Genomic DNA, 23,144 nt, shown 5'->3' with positions numbered 1-23,144 from the left:
AGGTGTTGCCTGTGCTTTCTTCCAGTCACTCGGGACTTGACGATGGGCAAGAGATTCGCGATAAATGCAAGCTAAGTAAGGAGCCAATGCAGTAGAGTACTCTCTGTAAAACCGAATTGGAATCCCATCAGGACCTGGTGATTTATTTATTTTCAAACCATTCAGCTGCTTCACAACCCCAGGGATGTCTCTCACTATGTCCTCCATACGGGAATCTGTACGAGACTCAAATGGAGGTATGTTTGTACGATCCTCCTGCGTGAAAGATTTCTCAAATGCTAAATTTAAAATTTCTGCTTCCGTTTTGCTGTCTTCCGTTGCCAGGCCAGACTGAACAGTGAGTGACTGGATGGAAGCCTTTGACCCACGGAAGACCAGAATTTCCTTGGGTTTTCAGCAAGATCTTTTGCTAAGGTATGACGGTGGTAGTGGTTGTACGCTTCGCGCATCGCTCTTTTTACAGCGTCATGAATGTCTACTAACTTTTGCCTGTCCTCATTCTCCCGATCTTTCTTGTACCGCGAGTGCAACTGTCTTTGCTTCCAGAGCATTCTCCGAATTGCGCTGTTAAACCATGGTGGGTCTTTTCCGTCCATAACCCACTTTTTCGGCACATACTTCTCCAATGAGTGATTTACAATGTGTTTAAAATTTGCCCATAATTCTTCCACGTCCATCGTACCGGAAGTAAATGAAGTCGATTCATTTACTAAGTGAGATGCTAACAACTGCTTATCTGCTCTTTCTAGTAAGAATACTCTCCTAGCCTTCTTGACTGACTTCTTAACTTTCGTAACTATAGTCGTAATGAAAACATCATGATCACTAATCCCTGTCTCAACACTGACACCGTCGATGAGGTCTGGTCTGTTCGTGGCTACCAGACCTAAAATATTTCCATTACACGTTGGCTGTCGATTTAGCTGCTCAAGACAGTTTTTGGTTAATGTGTTCAAAAGTAATTCACACGACGGCTTGTCTGTACCGCCTGTAATGAATCCATAGACATCCCAGTCTATACTAGGTTGAAGTTGCCTCTGACTAATATAGCATGATCCGGGTACTTCTGTGATACAGAGTGTAGACTACCTTTGAATGATTCTAGAACTGTCACGGTGGAACCTGGTGGCCGGTAATAACACCCAAAAATTAACTTTATATCTCCTAGCCCTGTTAAACGTGTCCACATAACTTGACAATCACACTCTACTTCGACCTCAGTACACACAATATTTTTGTCAACTGCAATGAAGACACCACCTCCTACAGTGTCTAATCTGTCTTTCCGATACACATTCCAACCCTCACTAAATATTTCAGAACTTCCTATCTCAGGGTTCAGCCAGGTCTCAGTCCTGAGAATAATTTGCACGCCACACGCTTCCTGCAGGGCAGTAAATTCAGGAACTTTATTCCGAACATTCTGAAAATTTACTGCTAATATCTTGATAGCTGACGTGTCTTTACACTGAGCGCGTGTTGATTTCCCTGCCTGCACGTCGACTGGTGAGTGTTCATCAGGACACCTCGCACTACTGCCTAGCCTAAAAAACCCCAAAGTGCACGCCGCACAAAGCTTTACGCATCATCTGGGCCCATCAACACTGCCATTGGACTGTTGATGACTGGAAACATGTTGCCTGGTCTGATGAGTATCATTTCAAATTGTATCGAGCAGATGGCCGTGTACGGGTATGGAGACAACCTCATGAATCCATGGAACTTGCACTTCAGCAGGGGACTGTTCAAGCTGGTGGAGGCTCTGTAATGGTGTGGAGCATGTGCAATTGGAGTGATATGGGAGCCCTGATATGCCTAGATATGACTCTGATAGGTGACACACACGTAAGCATCCTGTCTGATCATCTGCATCCATTCAGTCTCTGTACATCCATCTTCTCAGAGATGGTTGTGGGACTCAGCTGTACAATACAGAATGTCAAATTAAACACCTTTCAGACATCTAGTTTCCAAACTTATTTTATTTGGCTACCAGTTTCAGTGATTTACTATGCCATATTCACGCCCCTGACCAATGTATAGGAAGATATCATCTCGATTCTGATCAAAACAGGAGCCGGCAATACTGCTATCTGTTGTAGCAAGACAGAATTGCTGGCCCCTGTTTTGATCGGAACCAAGGTGGAATCTTCCTACTCGTCGGTCAGGGGCCTGAAGATGGTATAGAAAATCGCTGAAGCTGGTCGGCAAATAAAATAAGTTTGGAAACTACACAGCTGAAAGGTGTTTAATTTGACATCCTGTGTCCATTCATGTGCACTGTGCATTTCGATGGACTTGGGCAATTCCAGCAGGAGAATGCAACATCCTTCACTTTCAGAATTGTAACAGATTGGCTCCGGGAATACTCTTCCGAGTTTAAACACTTCCGCTGGCAACTAAACTCCCAGACTTGATTATTATTGAGCATATCTGGGATGCCTTGGAAAGTGCAGTTCAGAAGAGATCTCCACCCCCTTGCACTCAACAGATTTAAGGGCAGTCCTGCAGGTTTCACGGTGTCAATTCCCTCTAGCAGTCGAGTCCATGCCATATTGTGTTGCGGCACTTCTGGATGCTCGTGGAGGCCCTGCACAATATCACGCTGGTGTACCAGTTTCTTTTGCTCTTCAGTGTATAAGGTAAAGATCATGGTTCAAGTCCCAGTACAGAACACTGTCAGTAATTCGGATTACTTCAGGGGAAATATGAAGCATTGAAATACGTGAACAATAAGGTGCAAAAAGTTGAGATGGACATGCTTTCAACTCTAGATACTCCCAAGATATAGATTACACAAATGACTAACAAGGGAGGGCATGGGGCAGGGCTCAACAATTTCACTGAAACTGTGTGAGTAGAAACAGATAAGTGTCTCACCTGACTGGGCCATAGGAAAAGGTAAAATGCTCTCTAAAGGGCAGTGTGTGGGATTTTTTTCCCAGTAACTATCAAGTTAGTGATGTGATGAAGTGGTCAGGCACACTCATTAATATATTTAACTTAATTAAAATTACTTTAATTTAATTCCTCTACATATTTAAAAGTTAATTTCCATAATTGCGTGAAGTACTGAATGAAAGAAAATTTTATGAAAATTCTAGAAATTATCAGCTTTTTGTTTATTATTAGAGGGTATATTACTTTTTTAGAGTACTGATCAGAAATAGTTAAAACTTAAATACTATTCAAACCATGCACATTTTGTGAAAGCGTTTTTTTAACAAGAACATTTTCTAAAATATGCCTCAATGGACAACATTTTTTGTTGAAGTGTTTAAATGAAGGTCTTCCCTCTGTCAATTTTGAATTATACCAAGCATATCCAATCATTGGGGTGAAAACAAGAGTACTGAATTGATGCTGCATGACTGAATTAGAGATGGGGGATCCGCTCTTGAACTAATTCATAGAGTTCAATCTTTCAAAGGAGTGAACAATCAGTGATTCAGAAAAAAAGAACGGTAGCTCCAAACGTTTCCCACGGCAGAGAGAGAGAGAGAGAGAGAGAGAGAGAGAGACGGAGCATATCAGCAGCGCCTCTGCTGGTCAGAGCACAGTGCACGCCATACAACACAGCCAGCGCCGGCCTCTGCCCTGCTTCTACCTTGGCTGCCTGCATTGTGCAGTGCCCCATTGGATTTTGTGTTTCACATATGCCGGGCAGTCTCTGTGCGTCGTCTGCCGTGTGCACTGTGCAGTGTCTGGCGCAGCTTAACTTCGCATCGCACTCTGTCGGCGATCGTTTCAGTCGCACGTCCTGCCCTCTGGGCAGTTGATGCGAGCAACAGGACAGAGAGCCACCTAGCGGATAACATTGGAACTACTTGCAAAAACCGGCTCGCAAGGGAACGGACGATTTGGCTCCGAGCGGGTGAGTTCACCGCTTCCCCCACCCTCGGAACTCGCCCGCTCAACGCTCACCCCACCGTCTCGACTCTAGCCAGAGCGTCGAGCAAAGCGGCTCTGGTGTCACTCTGGTCTCTGCGGTCTCAGCTCACGCAGTAATAAAGCTCGCGGCTCGACCTGCTCGACTCAGCGCCTCTGCATCGGAGTTTGTCCCCACTGGATATTGTTCTTCGTAGTAATACCGCTATGTATATTACATTATTATGTTATGTATACATCAATTGTTTTTATTTTATTTTTATTTGTTTAAACTGATTAGATTAGGTTCCTGATGACACCTCTTACTATAGGATTTTTATTATGGACACTCGAATTTACGCTTTAATTACGAGCGAACCGATAAACGTATCGCAAAATGTGATACACCAATATTTTCCTTGTTTTATTCTGCGTAAGGCTATATGCATCACTTTCGTTTTACAGTCAAATTTATATTTTTTTTTCTTATTCTGGTACGGATTTTGCGATTTTAGGCGTCTTCGAAAGGAAAAATATATGGCTTGCGATGTATTTGTATGAGGTTAATGAAATTTTAATACATTATAGCCAAATATATTGTTAATGTAAATCTCAAGTTACAACATTTTCCGATCACCCAAAAAACCACGCTAGTGCAAAATAAATCAATAATCAAAAACTTTGTCATATCGTGGAAATTTCAATAAACAATACAAAATTCTTACTCATTATCTGTGTTACTTCAAAATAGGATCAAATAAGATCAAAATACAGGTATAGTACTGAAATAAACCAAGTTTAAAGGGCAATGTGCCTTTCATTTATTTTCTTTTGTAAATGAGTCGTGAGTCATGAAAAAGAGCTAATTCATTTCAGGGAGTGAACAGTTCTGATCCAATCTCTGAAAAGAACAGTTTTGCCCATCTCTAGACTGAATGTACTTTAATTGCATGTTCTCTTGTCAATAATTCTCACTGTTGTTGTTGGAATTCATGGGCACTTTGTAGTCTTTTAATTTGATTTTTCCCTTTGTGATGGAAATATGCATCACAGAGTTGAAAAGAGATGCACATTTGGGTGGAATGATCTTCATAGTACACGTTACTTCATCTTTCACATTGATAAACATCTCATGACACAATGTCAAATCTACTTGGCCACCCCTCAGACCCACCAACACAAGAAATCCATTGTTGGTAATGTATGACTTTAATATTGTTACCAAGAACTTTGCATAAAGTTTTTTTGTTAGTTTTCCTGACTTCGAGCAATTAACAACAACATTCTTATAGTTTCCTTCTAATTTCTTTACAGTACCAGCAGGCAGTGGACCAAATTTAGTGGCAAGCTCCTGCATACATAAAAATACATGAGGTAACAGTCTCCCTGAAACAGTGAAACAGTGCTGTGCTGTATAAGAGTGGGTAGTTTTGGAGAGATTGAGGTTTTTCACCAAAATGGTCATTACACCCTAGCAATCCAGTAACCTATTATATGCTGGCATCCAGTCTAGTCAGTGTTAATTATGTAAGCAACATTGGAATTTGACACTAAGTGTCTTCTTGTATACAATACTTATCTCTGCTTCCAACATTTCTCCAAAGCCATAACATCACATTCGCTGATGAATTTGATGATTTTTTTGTTGTCTTACTAAATGTTTACATTTCAAGCTTTATACCCAGGCACCAACAGCAATAAATTGGTGATGAGACTTTGGTCCACTATCACCACTTTGGTCCACTATCACCACTTTGGTCCACTATCACCAACCAGAAACGAAAAAGTCAATCAAGGAACGGTGCCACAGCTCATCGCTAAAATAAATGCTCAACTGTCTGCTGGAAATGTAGTGGTCATTCTCTTCAAGTGTATGAGTGGTGTAGGAAGTTTAGAAGCAGTGTAACTTCTGTAGCGGATGACCCAAGACCGGGGCAGGATTACCATGTAGTGACAGATGAGAACATTGTATTACTAGAGGAACTGGTAAAGGAGAACAGATGCATAATTCTTAATGACATTGTCAAAAGTTTGAAGATAAGTAATGGTTCAGTGCAGAATACTGATCACAATGCACTGCACTTCAAAAAAGTGTCTGCAAGATGGGTGCCACATCAACTGACTGTCAAATCGAAAGGCATTGATGCCTGTGAAAAACTTTTGCCTCGTTTGCTTGTGGGCTCACTACCACCAACCAGAAACAAAAAGGTCAAGCGGAGCATGGTGCCACAGCTCACTGTCAAAACAAAAAAATAATGCACAGTCTGCTGAAAAAATCATCCTCATTCTCTTCAGGGATGCAAATGGTGTAACTTTGGCGCACTACAAAGATATGGGTTTGACACTAACCAGTACTTCTTATTCAGACATGCTGAAAAATCAGCTTCATCCTGCAATGAGGAGTAAACAATGGGGTCTTCTTATTTCAGGAATATTGCTGTAGCATGACAACACCCGACTGCATACAGCCAGTAAGACAGCTTAGATTATTCAGAAAAGTAATATGAATGTCTGGTACATAGTCCTCATTCACCAGACCTTGCTCTTAGTGACTATCTGTTCGGTGCTGGCAAAGAAGCAATGGGAGGCAGGAGATGAAGAGGTGAAAACCCTGGTGCACGACTAAAAGAATTCTTTCATTGTGGTATCTACGCACTTCAGAAGTGGTGAAATACGTACATACTTTGTCGATTAATGACATGTCTGTTTCTTGTTCACTGTTACAGTTAAAAATATTATAGCACTTTTAAGTTTTTCATTTGAATCACGCTTGTATATTATCTTTTACAAAACTTCTGAGAAGGTTGTTATACTGTAACAGATTACTTAGTATCTGTCCTACCACCTTTCTTAATGGAGTACTTAGTCTGGAAAGATACTTTGTAAAATATATGCGCGACTGAGTATAGTAGTTACCTCAGAACAACAACCTTTCAAAATTTTGCTTGAAATATGATCAATCCCATGAGAAGTTCACTTGTAAGAGTGATATCCCTGCAAGAAACTGGAGTGATCTGAAATTGACTGAATGCTTGTGGTACTGATTGCCATCTATACTGGAATGCTTTCTTTGGCTGACAGTTGATAGTGGTCTCTGCTAAGTCACATAAAGGCTTTGATTGAGCTACCGTATTTACTCTAATCTAAGCTGCACCCGAATCTAAGCCGCACCTGAAAAATGAGACTCGAAATAAAGGGGAAAAAAAAATTCCCGAATCTAAGCCGCACCTGAAATTTGAGACTCGAAATTCAAGAGGAGAGAAAAGTTTTAGGCCGCACCTCCAAATCGAAACAAAGTTGGTCCATTGTAATATGAGACACAATTTAGGTCGAATGAATGACGATACAGCTACAGTAGTTTGGTTCGAGTCGTAAGCTTAGCAGTTAAGCTTTACCAGGTAGCCATTGCTATGCGTCATGCGCTCCGTCCGTATTTATACGGGTACCCTTCCTTTTTTATGTGCTTCGTCTGGTTTGAATCGATTGCTTATTTTGCTTTGATCTGATAAGTGCCGTTTTCTTTGTTATAGGTGTTTACGTCACTCTAAGCTGAAAATGCATTACTGTACTGTGTCATGCATTGTTTGTCGCATTCTGATAGTGCGTGTTTACAGCCTGTCGCCGCTCGCGGCATGGCTTGCTTTTGTGCGCGCAACCGCCGCTTACAATTTTTTAAAAAAAAGAGAGGAATCGTCTCATTAGCGAAACAATGGCAAGAGACTGCTATTTATTGTTACTTACACTGCTGCTTTCTTTGATAATGATCAACAAGAACCAAATAATAGACTGCGAATGATAGAACATGTTCTGATTGAAAGTTAGGCGAAAATTTTTCTCCGTTTGAAAATCTTTGCGGCCGCTGCTTTAGTACATCAAATTCTGCACAGAAATTATAGTCATCTTAGATTTAAAAATCTAGTCAGTTGCCGTGCTTCGTTTCTGACTGTATCACTATTAGGCATAAGAATAATACGAATATAAACATGACACGATATGTATATTCTTCCGCGTTTGCTGTTGTCTCACTCTATTTTCGTAGTTTATTAGGCAGAAGGATTTAAATGAGATAGCAGCAAACATGAAAGAATACATGACAAAATGTTTATACTCGTATTGTTCTTATGGTGAAGAGAATACTGCATGTGATTCACATTTGATCAGGTTACTATTAGCAACCATCTCTTCTCACCGGTAGGAAAAAATTCAGAACGTAGAGTTGGCCATATTGATAAACATCCCAAACAGTCTTGCCAGTCGGATTTTCGTAGTACATTGAAATTCTGCTACATTCGAAGATGAACAATACGGAATTTGTATTTACTTCGTTGGATAATTTTTTTTTTTACTGACGCCGAGGTTTTGGCGCCAGTATTTATCTCTGTGCCTACAAAGCATGCCTGTGTAGCGCTGCATATATTCGACGGCAGAAGTTAGTTGTGACGGCACCTGCCAACATTTTTCAGTACTTCCGCTTGCTTTGCACTCGATTCTAAGCCGCAGGCGGTTTTTGGGATTACAAAAACCGGAAAAAAAGTGCGGCTTGGATTCGAGTAAATACGGTAAGTAGTATAAGAGCAAGAACAGAGGTTTTTTTCATTCAAAAATGCTGTTTTATGTACAGTAATACAAGTGTAATTTCCATAGCTATCAGTCTAAATAGAGTTGCACGATCATAATTTGATGTCAGCACTTTACACAAGAAACCAGGATGGGCTGCTTCTGTTCATTCCCCATCCCTGAAGGCTCTTCTTTGTGATGAGATTTGTAAGGACATTGTGTGACTGAGTAAGAATGAGTTAATTCATAAGGAAGAGAGCATACACAATATTCTGTTGAGTGACATATATAAATAGCTCCATTATATAACGCACATTGAATGCTTAGACATTATGCTGTAGCAAGTTCAAGTTCAGAAAAGGTACGACATTCTAAAGTTGCTCATATGTGCCTCTAATTACTTCACTGTTGTTGAAAACCGTCATCTGCACTTGTGTTAATGACCTGGAACTGTGATTAGTGTCTGAAATTTTGAGTAAACCTAGTTTCTGAAATAATTATGGATAGTGACACACCATTTATCAATTAGAAGACAGATGCAAATCAGACAAAATGTGTTGCACTGTTTAGCATGTATATAACTAACTAATGACCTCAATTCACACTATTTGTTTCCTTTTTCTATAATGTTCATCTAAAAGTTAAAAGAATGAACATAGTGGATAATAGCATGGTCATAAAAAAAATACACATTAAGAATTGCACATCAGAGGAGGTAAGCTGAGGAAGGGAATTGTTGTATGAGTCACAGATTTAAAAACTATGTGAAGTTTTCACTATATCTCTCACAAATTAGATGAGATTTTAGTTCTCATGGAACTGTGATTTCAGTACACACTGAGACATGCCACAAATGGTATGAAAAGTGTAAGGTTATAACATAACCAACAGGCTGCTTATTGCTCTTTCCCCTCCATCCACATCTAGTCCATCCAATACTTTCTTCCTCTCTATCTATTTCTGTTGCTCCCTCAATTCAGTCTGGTGGAGGACACATAATGTCATAATAATACTGACAATGAAATTTTAAAACCGTTAATGGATGACTGGAGTTTCCATATTTAAAATTAATTAAATTCTGTTGCATCTCATCATAATCTTAAAAAGGAAAATGAGAGCACAGTATAACTCAAAACAGTACAGTTAAAAATATTGGAGTAGTGTTATTGCAAGGCACTATTTTGAATCATATGACTGTTGTTGACGAGTTTACTTGTCACACTGCCTGCCGGCCACCAGTTTTCCCCTGAACACTGCTGACAAGTCAAGTCGCACCCATTTGCTGACCCCTGAGCACTATATGAGTGCTGATGACGAGATAACTCACACAGCGGACCTTCTGCCCCATGCCTCAGTAGCTTTTCGCTTTTCTGGACGATAGCTTGCTGTCCGATTCTTTGTCTGTTGTGAGCCTAGGCTTCACAATACAGTTCACTGTTCAGTGGAATTTATTTCAGTGTTCTTTGGGTCCTGTATTTTACAAAGAAAATGGCAAGATGTCATGGGTGCCCTGAGGAAGAAATCATGGAGATTCTTATGAGGAGCGACAATGAGGATGAACTACTTGATCTTGAGGAAAATGATAGCTCTTCCACAGAATCAGAAAACTGTAGTCATAAACTGTCCAAGTCAGCAGGGGTGTCAATGCAGTCTCCTTTTTCAACAAGAGACGTTGGCTGATCTCAATCTCAACACGCAGAAAGTGATAGTGAAATGCCTACGAACAAATCACGTCTTAAGAGATAAATTTGACTGGAAAGAAAATGATTTTCAGCCAGTTGATCACACACATTTGATGATACATTATCGGGACATGTGTAAAATAGAGAATGAGCCAAGCATTCTGTCAGTTTTCATGTTATTTTTTATGGGAGTCTCACCTAACTCTGCCACCTCAAATATCTCTGGAACAACAATAGATATTCACAAACGGTTTTCACAAGCATGAATGTACAGCAGGGACTTAGGAAACCAAATACTGTGCAAAATTTTAAAATGTAAACACATACTATTTTCAACATAAATTTGAGTATTTTTAAATGGACACTCCCTATTATTTCATATGTAATCAATAGCATAAAAAAATCACAAAAATAATGACGTTGGTTGCATCGCAATATGTCAATTACATCCCAAGAAATTATGAAGCTAAGTTGATGCTTGAAATAAATGGAGCGCACAGCTAACGCAAGTCCTGAGACTCAAGTGTGCACCTCATGCTGCCGGTAATTGTGACATGATTGATGTACCACGTCAGTGGAGCATTAATGTATGGTGTGGTATTGTATGACAACACATCATTGGCCTGTATTTCATTGATGGCACTCCAAAAGGGTGATAGTTTAGCCCCTTTTTGAGCTGTACCTTACTTGAACTGGTCCACTTGTGTGTGTCAAATAATGCGGTATCAAAATGATGGATGTCTTGCGTATAATGTTTATTGTTGCGAAATGACAGCTAAAGGTACAATTAGTGGTAACACACTTGGTTTCACATTTCTAAACATCATACGTTCTGAAATATGTGGCTACCGCTACCGCGTCACAGTTTATGACGTAATGCATCGCATGCAGTACTGTGCTCAGAGCAGGGGTTGCCTGCACTGATAACTGTATCGGCACACGGTACACCTTCAGTGTACAAGTGTCTCCTCATCTGGTCTGCTGAACTGCTCTCATACTGTAACGTAATTCACATACGTTGCCACATTAAAACCTGTTTTCTTGTGGCTTGTTACAATTGCATTCATCTAGTCGATATGCCAGCCTTCAGTAACAAAGAAAAACTAGGCATTGTTTTAATTTATGGTGAATGTTACAGAAATGCAACCACAGCTGTGACAATGTATGCTGAACACTACCCAGATCGGCGGTGTCCATCAAGTTGAACCACTGGCAACATCTGCAAGACACTCACGGAAACAGGAAGGTGAGCTTCCACAAAATGTCGACGTACAATGCCAGTGACTGGCAATGGAAACGAAATTACTGTTCTGGCTGCCATAGCACACAATCCTCAGGTGGGTGTATGAGAAATTGCACGAGGTGTAGGAATAAGCCACAGTAGTGCGTGCACAATCTTGCATGGGCATCAGTTTCATCTGTTCCATATCTCACTGCACCAAGAACGTATGGGAATGCTTTGAATCCTGAATTCATTCTGTCGTTTTGCACTTTAGCAGTTGCAAGGTAATCCAGTATTCCTAAGCAATACGTTGATTATGGATGAGGCTTCATTTACAAATAATGTGAATATGCGGAGCATGCACTACTGGTTCCTGCAGAATCCCCATTGGATTCGTCAAGTTGCTTATCAATGACAGTGGAGTGTCAATGTTTGGTGTGGTATCATTGCTAACTGTATTGTAGATCCCTATTTTTACCAAGGAACATTGAATGGACAGTGATATGCATCATTTCTTCAACACACACGAGCGCTCCTCATGGAGGATCTAGGGTTGGAAACTCGTCTATCGATGTGGTTCTAACGTGATGGGTGTCCCACACACAATACAAAAGTTGCCAGAGACGTTGCAAATAGGTGGATGGGGCAGAGAGGTACTGTGCAATGGCCAGCATGGCCCCCCAGCTTGACGCCATTGGACTTCTTTCCGTGGGTTGTAGTAAGAGACAGAGTGTATCAAGAACCCTCAACGACAGTAGAGGGTATGCAACATCGTATTACTGCAGCGTGTGCAGAAATATCTGTAGAAACTCTACAATCTGTGCAACACTCTCTCATTACCCATCTGCAAACGTGTATTGACGCAAATGGAGGGCACTTTGAACATATGTTGACATGACACACTTTCACTGGCCAAGATGTGGGTGTATTTTCTATACTGGATGTAATGAACAACAATACAGTTTCTGTGTGTGACAGGGCACTAGTAAATGTGTTTAGCAAAGTGAATTCAAGTGTGTCATCTCTAATTGTAGCTCTAGTTGTCATTTTGCTAGAATAAACACACATTTACAATTTAAAAAATGTAACTTTGCATTGGACGTGTTACTTGTTTATTTTTGTGGATTGTGCATACCTTCCCATTGTGAGAGCCCCTGACACAGGCAGCGTAAGGTGCACACTTGAGTCTCAGGATGTGTGTTAGCTGTGCGTTTCATTTATTTCAAGCATCAACTTCACTTCGCAATTTCTCAGGCTGTAACTGACGTATTGCGATGCAACCAATGCCATTATTTTTGTGATTTATCATGCTATTGATTGCATACAAAATAATAGGGGGTGTAAATCTAAAAATACACAATTTTGTGTTGAAAATAGCATTTGTTTACATTTTAAAATTTCACACAGTATTTGGTTTCCTAGGCCCCTGCCATACGTTCATGTTGGTGAAAACCGTTTTTGAATATCTATTGTTGTTCCAGAGGTATCTGAGGTGGCAGAGTTAAGTGAGACACCCTGTATAGCCGACAAAACAAACCGGTTTTATTTATTCACCAAGGAGAAACTCCAGAATCATTGCATTCTGGAAAATCAGTGTGGAAAGATACTGGATATAAAGAAATGTATTGTTTCATAGCTGTTTGTCTCCTCATGCTTCACGTGAAAAAACTGAAAATTAGCTAATCCTGAAGCAGAGATGTTCTCCTAAATACTCCAATTTTTAGTGCACTGATGTCAAAAGACAGCTTTTTGTTTTTATGAGAATGTTACATTTCAGTAACAGCTCTGTCAATACTGGAGGAGACAGATTATTAAAAACTAGGAACATTGTCGATAAAGTTCGTACATCTTTCCATTGTGCATTTAATACAGATCAGAAACTCTACATTGATGAAAGTTTGTTATTATTCAAAGGATGCTTATCTTGTAGACAATTCATTCCATCAAAACAGAGTAGACTCAGAATAAAAACATTTGTGTTATGTGACTGTAAGACTGGCTATGTCTTAGATTTCATTGTTTATACAGGGGCATCAACAGAAAATGAGTTCCACAATTTGAAGAAAAGTGGTAACATAGTGGCTACTATAATGCCCTGTTTAGAACATGAACATGTCCTCTACCTCAATAATTGGTACTCAAGCCCAGATTTATTTTCCTGGCTTCACAATCATGGGACAAATGCAGGCAGTACTGTCTGTAAAAACAGGCAATTTGCCAAAACTTCAAAAGAAACTGAAACAAGGAGATATTCAATTTATGTGCAGTACTACAATGCTTGCTATCAAGTGGTGACAAAAGGAAGTGTGGATGTTGCTCACTAGTAGCACCACAGAAAGGGTTGATACGCAAAAGAGAAATACTGGAGAGAAAATTAGGAAACCACAAAACATGGTAGACTATGACTCAAATATGGGAGCAGATGACAGTAATGATATTCTGCTTAGCTCTGTCAGATGTATACGAAAAACAATGAAGTGCTATAAGAAGTTCGTTTTTCACGTTCTTGATCTGTGTGTTCAAAACACTCATGTCCTACACAGGTCACTAACACATCACGAAACGTCGACAGCAGTGTTTAACCTGTCGCTGGTAAGGGAACTTACACAAATTTATGCATCAGAGCACTGAAAAGCTCGCAGCGGAAGGCGTTCTGATAATAATCCTCTACAGTTTGTCAGAAGGCATTTTTCACACATTGTAACAAGTGAGCATTCCAAGAAAATTGTGCTAACGCATAGATGCTGGAAACAGAAAGTGCATCAAAAAAGCATGTACAAATATAAAACTTGCAAGGTACCATTGTGTGTCGTACCTTGTTTTGAAAATTACCACACAAAAAAAATTACTAGTCACAGTACAGAACAAATACAACAATGCTATCCGAAAAAAAACTTTGAAAATGAAAAAAAATATAAAAAGTAAAAAACAAGATAAAATATATTTTTAACTTCACCAGTGCTGGTTGAAATCCCAATCAAAAAGAAGGATGGAAAATATCTTCACAAAGTGTAAAAGAAACTCCTAAATTTACAAAAAGAGACATATTTCACAGCTTTCAAATGTTGGAATATATGTTGAGTACTTATGTGCAATGATTAAAGTATGGCACAAGAAAAAAGTATTTGTGGCAGACAGTCAGTCATTTCCGGCGATTCCAAATTATAACAGCACTGATTACCATCTGCAATGGACAGCTGCATCTCTGTGCCTGGATGGAACACTTTACACAGTGTACCTATAACAGGTAAAGAATCTGACTGCAGATGACGAACAACTCAGTTTGTTGTATTCTCAGAAATAAATAGTAGGCCATGTGAAATTTCCAAACACACCATAAAATTAATTTAACGAAGTGAAGTATAATTGTTCTTGCCATTGCTCACAGTAAATTCTGATGTTGCAGTGTGCTATGAATGAAGACCTGTATATCACTTTCTCCTATAAACGACATAATACAACGTTTCGAACAACAAAAGCAATGTACTGTTATCTGTGGCTTATTTTATTCGTTCTTGAGTTAGTACAGTGAGGAACCCATAGAGAAAGTCATATGTTATAAATGGTTATGCAAGAAAGAACAATAAACTATTGAGGTAAATCTAACGAATCAAGTCGCTTTCAGCATAAGCTACAAAAATCATGTAAAAAAACTACAAGCAAGATATAATTCTTAGTGATGGAAAACAGTTTTAACGATTTAGTTAGATTATGCAGTAATTCATCTGAGAAAACTCTGTAGTGAGAGCATTTATTCTGTATCAGCCTTGAGAGGGCACAGTGCTTCACCTCGAGTCCCAGTCACTCCAGAAATATTCAGCACAGGGCGGGTGAGGGAGAGCAGGCCGCTCTGGCCCCAGTGGCAGCTCAAGGAACAGGCACTTAGAGCAGGTAGCCGGATTACACTGCGGGCCACAGTGCCTCAGTGTGCCAAGAAGATAGTGCGCCTCCAGCAGTCAAAGGGTAAATTTATTATTTTTCCATCAGCTATTGTTGTGACTTTTAGAGAACAGCTACCAACGTGACATCGTTACCATGTCCACTGATGGAAGAGTTGAAACTAAGCAATGTGGCAACATGCTTACAACACTGGACTTGCATTCAGGAGGACATGGTTAAAATTACTGGCCAACCAAAAAGATTTATGCTTTCCATGACTTCCATAAATAGCTCCAAACAAATGCCAGGATGGTTTCTTTATAAAGGACATGCCCAACTTCCTTCCCCATCCCCAGCTTCAAGCTGCATCTCTAAGTGACCTCATAGTCAATGGGATGTCAAAGTCTAAATCTTCCTTCCGCATGAGTTAAAACTACCATAATATACTATACCAATCACACATTTACAATACACCATACTCATGAATGGTGTGATACTGGAGGGAATAGAATGTGATGGATGTTCCCACATACCCCAGCCACCTCAGAAGGTTTGACATACTAGCATCAAATGTCAAAGTACACTACAACTTACAAGGCAGAAATAATTCTTAAAACCTATGAGTTCTTTGCTTCAGTAACTACAATCATAACACCTAACTTAGAAGCACTAACATTACTCAAAAGTTATTAAGGTTTTTATAAACAACTGAACTGACTAGAGCTTATAAAAGATCCAACATGCATGCAGTTCAGGAATACAGTCCTTACTCACACAATAATTCCCAGCTCTCTTCTTCAGTGCTGTGTAGTAGCTCTCAGAATAGTCTTCTGGGTAGGAATCACTCACAATGCAATTGTAAATATGTGAATAATAGACTTCACTAGCATCATCATTTTTTGCTGTTATATCAGCAGGCTGAGAATTACTGTTACTGTAGGAAGCATCTGCAGTCTCTCTTAGATTAGATTCCACATTATCACTAGCAGAGACTACATATTCCACTGTTTCTGAATTTGTGTCCTAAAACAGAAGTAATAGTATTGACTGTGATTTTCAAGTGAAATTACTTCCACCCATATGTCACCAACAATACAAACACTGGGAGGGGAAAAAAAAACACACACACACACACACACACACACACACACACACACACAAATGGCTATCAGAAATGGTTTGTAGTTGATAGCAGTTTTCACTGTGTGAACACTTTTTTTCTTTCAAAGCAGCCACAATTAGCGTTATAGGCTAGATGAACAGTGCAGCTTATAAGCATTTGATCTTAACACTCTTTATTTGCTTCTTAATATTACATGCCCATTGCAAACACAGGGGTTGATGAAATGGGTAAGACGCTTTCAATGGACAGGAAACTAGAGATGAGTGATAAGAAGCCTGATGCCTGCCAAACAGTCATCACTGTTCCATTCAATCTCTGTGATGATAACTTTTTTATTGCGTAGTAAGGTAAAACATCAGCTTTTGGAACATGGATGGACCCATGAAGTCTTGAAACATTCAGGTACATGGAAATGGATGCTAGTGATAAAGAGGTCTTTGGTCAGCAAAAGACGAAGAAGCAGTAATTCTGTGGCACAGATGTTTCCTACTCATTTTTTTTTTTCCTTCCGATTAAATTCTTCTGGTTGTGAGACCAAATCTTAAGTCATAAGACTACCAACATCTTGTCTAATATAGCATGCAGCCTCCGTAAGGCTCACCCTGATGCAGTAGGCAAAAAATCAGTAGTTTCATCACATAGAATGCTGTCACGTAACCAGAAGAATTTTATTGAAGTTGCCTTTGACCATGAAAGCTTACTCTTTTATATTCTTATTCCTTTTTTGCTAGTGGCACTTCCCCACAACTGATTGTCTTTTCCCACTATAGCAATAGATCATCATGTTATAAGAGTTTATCTGCCTGATGCACTTTGGCAAGAACAACATTTAGATAGCTGTAGAAACAGTTCTTACAATCCTCATCATCCTGTAAGATAGGGGCTGGGTGGGGTTGGGGGGTGCTAGAAATTCACTGCCTCTTTTCCTACCTCTCACTGGTCACATGAAAATATCCCACTGGCTTGGTGAAACTGATGCATTCTCAATCTTCCAACAGTAGACGGCCACGACTAGCAGTGCCCCTTATCTAAACTTTAGCCAAATGAATGTCATGAATTTGTATACAAAGAAGGTAAGCAAAGGCTCATGAGCCATTAATACTGTTCATTCATCAAACTGGTCTTCGCTGCAAAATGAAGACTTCAGATGTGGCATTCTCTTCTGTGTAACTATTGCAAAGTATGACATAACTTGTACTGCCCTCAATGAACTTTCCTTTATCTAGGAACCTGGTTTTAATCAGAGCAATAACCAACATTAATGTGTGCTAGCCAGTAATATTCTTACATTTTATGTTCCAAATTCATGCTAATTTAATTATTTCATTTTATGATTACTAACCGTGATGACCATGTGGGTGCAGATGTCCAATTGGACTTAAAATGTGGCATTTAACTCAGATTTCCTAGGACCATCCATGTGTGAGGTGGCCACCAGCATTCTGAACAGGGCTGCCTGGACACCAAACCAAATCTGAATTACAGGAAGGAGATTATCATACATCTGCCACCTGCATGCACTTTCAAACTAGAGACTTCCAGTTTCCCCTAAAATCAGTTTCCATCATCTTTATCCATTATCCTTACCCACCACCAATGGACTGGACAAATACAGAAAGAGTAAGTAATGGAAAAAAAGAAAGGAACACTAGCAAAAAATGCCACTGGCTTGACTCTGTTTAAGGCAGTTTTCAACTTGCCAAGAAATTACCAAGACATTTGATCAGTTGACCACAGCTCGTACATAGGCTGTCAAAGTTAAACACATAATAATATAAAATGTAATAATTTGAGAAGTAAGTGAGGTATTTATTTGCAGTATGGTAACTTATGATACTTTTTTACACATCCAATACACCTCAATACACACACCATTACTGGCACTACCACTGTATTCCACTTTTCTCCATGTTTTGCAACATTGCTGGCATAACATTTGTGATACCTGCATATAAGTGATGGCACAGATTTGGTAGATCACAAACTGGCATCTGGTACACCTGATTCTTAACAAAGCCTCGCAGAAAAAAAAAAAAAAATCAACTGGGTTACTGTCTGGGTTTCTAGGGGACCAAGCAACTTGATGGACTACCTCTCCCAATCCAGTGATCTGACAACTCACGGTCCAACAAATCCATCACAATGTTCACAAAATGGCATGGTGTGCCATCATGCTGAAAGATCACATCACGAGAGAAGAAGTGGCACAGCATACAGCTCCAACATGTCTATGTACATTCTTGCATTAACTGCTGGCCACGATGAAGAATGGACCTATAACCCTGTCCTTCAAAAATCCACACCATACACTTATTTTGGGAGAGTCATGTTTACACTCTACAATTATATAAGGGGGGGGGGGGGGTTCAGTTCCCCATACAAGGCAACTGTGGGTGTTTACCATGCCAAAGTGTGAAATGTGACCTCATCTGAGAAACAGAATAAATCAAGGAATGCCTCATCTTCATCCATTTTTGCCAGAGTTGTCTCTGCAAATGCCTTCCATCACAGCTTGTCCTCAGGCTTGATTTTGTGACTAAACTGCAGTTTGTACACTCATGGGTGCAACCTTTAATGGACAACATCACATACTGTCAAATGAGGTAACCAACAGCTTAATTTCTTGTCAGATTGACTTGTGAGGGCTCCGCTGAAGGACATAGAGATTAATTCAACAGTAGCCTCTGAAACTGTGCGTTTGATGTGGTGGCCCAATATCAAAGGCAAACTCCCAGTTTCCCAAAGCAGATTTTCTCATTTCTTGATTGTTACACAAGTGGTAACATCGTCAGTTGTTCACAGTCCATACTCATGCTGAAAATGACATTGTACCAGTGTAACACACATTAGCTTTGTGAGAGAAAGCACATGGAACACTTTCTACAGTAGAGTCCACAGGACTACTACGTGAACAAAGCATTACGTGCATGCACACATGGTACCAACTGCCGCAAGTAAACCCAAAAAACATTTCGAGCTGCCATACTTGTACAAACAAATATCTCAATTATGTCTCAAGTAATTACATTTAATATTGTTAAATGTTTAACCTGGGCATCCTGTACATTTATATCCATATGCTGTAAGCCATGAACAGTTGCATGCCACAGGATTCTTCCCAGTGTCCCAAATATTGAAAATTCATTCCATCCCACACGCAGATGGACTGTAGGAAGAAATGACTTCTTAAATGCCTCTGTGTGCACAGTTCCGATGGGAACAATAAATAAGGCATTGTAGAAAATATATGACTGCACAAGAATTATAAATTTACAAAACTGTCTTAGACTGGAGTGAACTAAAATTATGCCTTTGTACCAACGATATTATGAAAAGGATAGTTGCTACTCACCATATAGTAGAGATGCCAAGTCGCAGATAGGCACAGCAAAAAGACTGTCAGAAAGTGAGCTTTTGGCCAACAAGGCCTTCATTAAAAACAGACAATATGCACGTGTGCCTCCCCCCCCCCCCCACACACACACACAAACATACACGACTATTCTCATTCTTGTCTCCCATCCTGTTTATTTGCCGCCCTCTGCCAACGCACCTGCCTGTCTTTCCCCACTCCTCTCCTTTTTTCCCCACATCCCTGCCCAATAACCTCATGACACTTTGCCTGTAGGCATTCTAGACCCTGCACACTCCGCCACACAACATTCATTTCTCTCCTCACCCGTACACTACTATCCCTTCCACTCCCCCGAGATTGCTGCTTGCATCCCACACGATAGCTGCATTCCAGCCCGAGATGCTGCAGTTGGTGGTCATGTGTGTAAGAGGTGTGCTTGCTTCTGTGTATGAATTGTGTGTGTTTCTTTTTTGCTGATGAAAGCTGTGGTCGAAAGCTATATGTTAGTGTCTTTTAATTGTATCTGTCTGCAAATTAATGTGCCTTCTTTACAGTAAGTAGCAATTTGTCTTTTCCTACATTGATATTCTTACCTGGAATTTCCACTGTTCTACTTTTGAATATATTTCACATAAAACAATAAAAGCCATTCAGGATTTGAAAAAAAACAGATATCTATACAAAGAAAAGTGCTTAGTGAAGTATAAATATTAACATGAGTATTTGGTAAAATTAAAAGTAAAATTTGCAAGACCAACCACTCAAAACTAAAATAATAGATGGGCATGATTGGTTGATCACTCACAATGGACCAACCACTGTATCTCAAATTAAAATATACTAGTTTGGGCACAAATCTATACAATGCATAAAATGATAAAAACTTCTCTCCACAAAACAAACATAATGGACACGTTGTTATCAATGCCAACTGTCGCCCTATTGCCAGAACACAAAACAATCAGCTACATTGTGCCATATCAAAACTGGTGGGCCTCCTGCCTGATGAAGGTGACTGTGTGCTAAAGCATTTCCATTAGAACAATGAGAGTGACATTTGGCATGACCCTGAAGCTGTCATCATGCAGCACAGCTTATTTCTCTACATCTCCAGACACTATCCTATTGAGCCTTGATGATTCTCCTATGCCATGAGGTAAAAGCATACCACTGTATCACTGAGAGGGTCTACATCAGTGCCTCTGGCTGCCAGATTAGCTTGTTCGCCATTATTGCTGCCTGGTACCCAACAAACAATGTATTCTGTCCATGTCATTGTAATAAGAAATCGTGTTCCAGAAAATTTTGTTTGCTGGGTACTTCTGTTGAATACTCTGATGAGCTCTTAAGGAACCTGTGCTGATGAGAAACTGCTTATACTGTTCATGTGTAAATGAGTTGCCACCTTGAACAGGAATGAAGCACTGGCAGTCAAACCAAAGTTAGGACTAGTACACAATGCAATCTTCAACTTAAGTTTACTTATATGTCAACCTTTGCTTGTAAGAATTTGAAAAATTATGTTAGATATGGAACAGACCTGTGGCACATGATGAGAAAATTGTCGCAGCTGATCATGTGTTACAAAATCATCAGGATTTAACTGCATAAGATCACTTAAAGTTTGCTGTAGATAGTCTGAGCAATGTACTTGAGCTGGTAACTGTCCCACACGTGTAGCCTCTCTACTAGAAATCTCATTTTCTGGAATATCATCATAAACGCTGGTTGTTTTTGAAGTGACATCATTTTCTGTGGAAAAAATTAACTCAGTTTAAGTAAGCAGACATAAAAAAATCTCGGTATTAGCACCAATATACTGTATTTGCCAGTGCATAAGACACACATTTTTCCTTAAAAAATAGTCTCAAAAATTGGATGCATCTTAGATGCTGGTAGCAAGTTAACATAATACTACAAGCTCCATTTCTTCAAAATTTCTATTTTTCAGCTTGAAGCAATTCATTGTTAGCTTCCTTGTGAATTTTGAGCATTCCTGCTGTACAGAGTTTAGTGGATGTACATGTCGCACTGTTGATGGTTTTTATATTGTTCATTCAAGCTTCAGTTATTGTTGTGTTTAATGTAGAGATACGCTTGTGTTGTACCTATGTTGTGGTCATATTTGCAGTCTATGGCTGAAAAATAGCATTGCTATACAACTGCATTTAGGGTGCAAGTGATTGCATATCCTAAGGAGCATGGAACCAGGTTGGCAGAAAGGCATTTAGGGCCATCTCCAACTGAAATACTGACAAGAACTTAGCAGAATCAGAAACACGTTTTGAAGAAAGCACCTTGCAGTAAACATAATCCAAGACATGTAACAGTTAAATGGCCAAAACTGGAAGCAGAACTTCATAATTGCATTTTACGACAAACAGGAACTTCAGTTTCTAAGAAACTGATCATTCATCAAGCAAACTCAGTATCTACTACCAAAGGAATCACTGACTTTGCCGCAACGAAGGGTCCTTCGGTTGTGCAACTCACTGAGTCTGCCGACCGTGCAACGAACTCCCGAGAAGACGAGTCACGGCCTGTCCCCCCTTTGTACGTCAAGTGCAAAGGCGGGTGGACAGCGCTGTTCGACACCATGACGAATTGCGCTCGGAACGAGGTGGTCTACAAGTCTGTTGATACAGACTCGCTGATCTGCGTTCGAGCCGCAAACGTGGCCGACCACAGGGCGATCAAGGCTGCAGTGGCCGACCACATCGTCGACGCGCCGCCGGCGCATGAGAAGGCACCTTCCGTAGGAAGGATGAAGACGACCAAGGCACTCCTCAGGGGGTTACCTTGGTGCTGTGATGAGGCAGCGGTCCGGGAAGGGCTGCTGCGAGCCGGGTTTGGTAATGCAGCCGCAAGGTTGCACAACCGGACCAACAGGAAGAGGGCGCCGCTCTATGCTGTGACCGTGCAAACGGTCGACGGCGGGAGCGACATCTTCGACTTGCGGAAGTTGCTGGGCTTCCTGGTTATGACAGAGGCTCTCCCGACCACCATGGACCCTCAGCCCCAGTGCTTCAGGTGCCAGGGCGAGGGCCATGTTGCGAAGTATTGCCGCAACGCGGCGCAGTGCGTCAAGTGCTCAGGTGAGCACGACAGCCGCGTCTGCGACCGCGGCAGCAACGCTCTGCCGACTTGTGTCCGGTGTGGCGGCCTGCACGTCGCCAGTTGGCGCGGTTGTGCAGTTTTCTCAAGCCGCAACCGTGCCGGGGGCGGCGAAGCGGCCGCGGCCGCACCGACGCAGCAGCAGAAGAGAAGACGACGTCGGAAACGGCGTAGGGCTCAGAACAGCCCGGCGCAGCTGAGGGACGGCACAGCAGCAGATCCACCTGCCAGGGGCGGGGATGGCCGCTCGGAAACGGGCAGCCAGGACGCAGCTCGCTCTCCCGTGAAGAGATGTGACCTCAAACTCGGCACCGCCGTGAAGGAGGCCACAGCAGCCCTCAAAGC

At 40.7% G+C, this 23,144-nt stretch overlaps 1 protein-coding gene across 1 annotated transcript in view; it reads right to left on the bottom strand.

Annotated features, from left to right (window-relative positions):
* Nucleotides 1–23,144, bottom strand: part of LOC126262313 (uncharacterized) — an 84,370-nt gene that overhangs the window by 52,486 nt on the left and 8,740 nt on the right. The window contains exons 3-4 of the mRNA XM_049958864.1: nt 21,226–21,437; nt 15,982–16,230 (exon numbers count right to left, since the gene is read on the bottom strand). Of these exons, the coding sequence (XP_049814821.1) occupies nt 15,982–16,230; nt 21,226–21,437 (461 nt within the window). The remainder of the gene's footprint in view (nt 1–15,981; nt 16,231–21,225; nt 21,438–23,144) is intronic.

Source organism: Schistocerca nitens, chromosome 6 (assembly GCF_023898315.1).
Source record: "Schistocerca nitens isolate TAMUIC-IGC-003100 chromosome 6, iqSchNite1.1, whole genome shotgun sequence".
In the NCBI taxonomy this organism is placed as follows: Eukaryota; Metazoa; Arthropoda; class Insecta; order Orthoptera; family Acrididae; genus Schistocerca; species Schistocerca nitens.
This window is presented reverse-complemented; position numbering and strand designations above follow the sequence as displayed.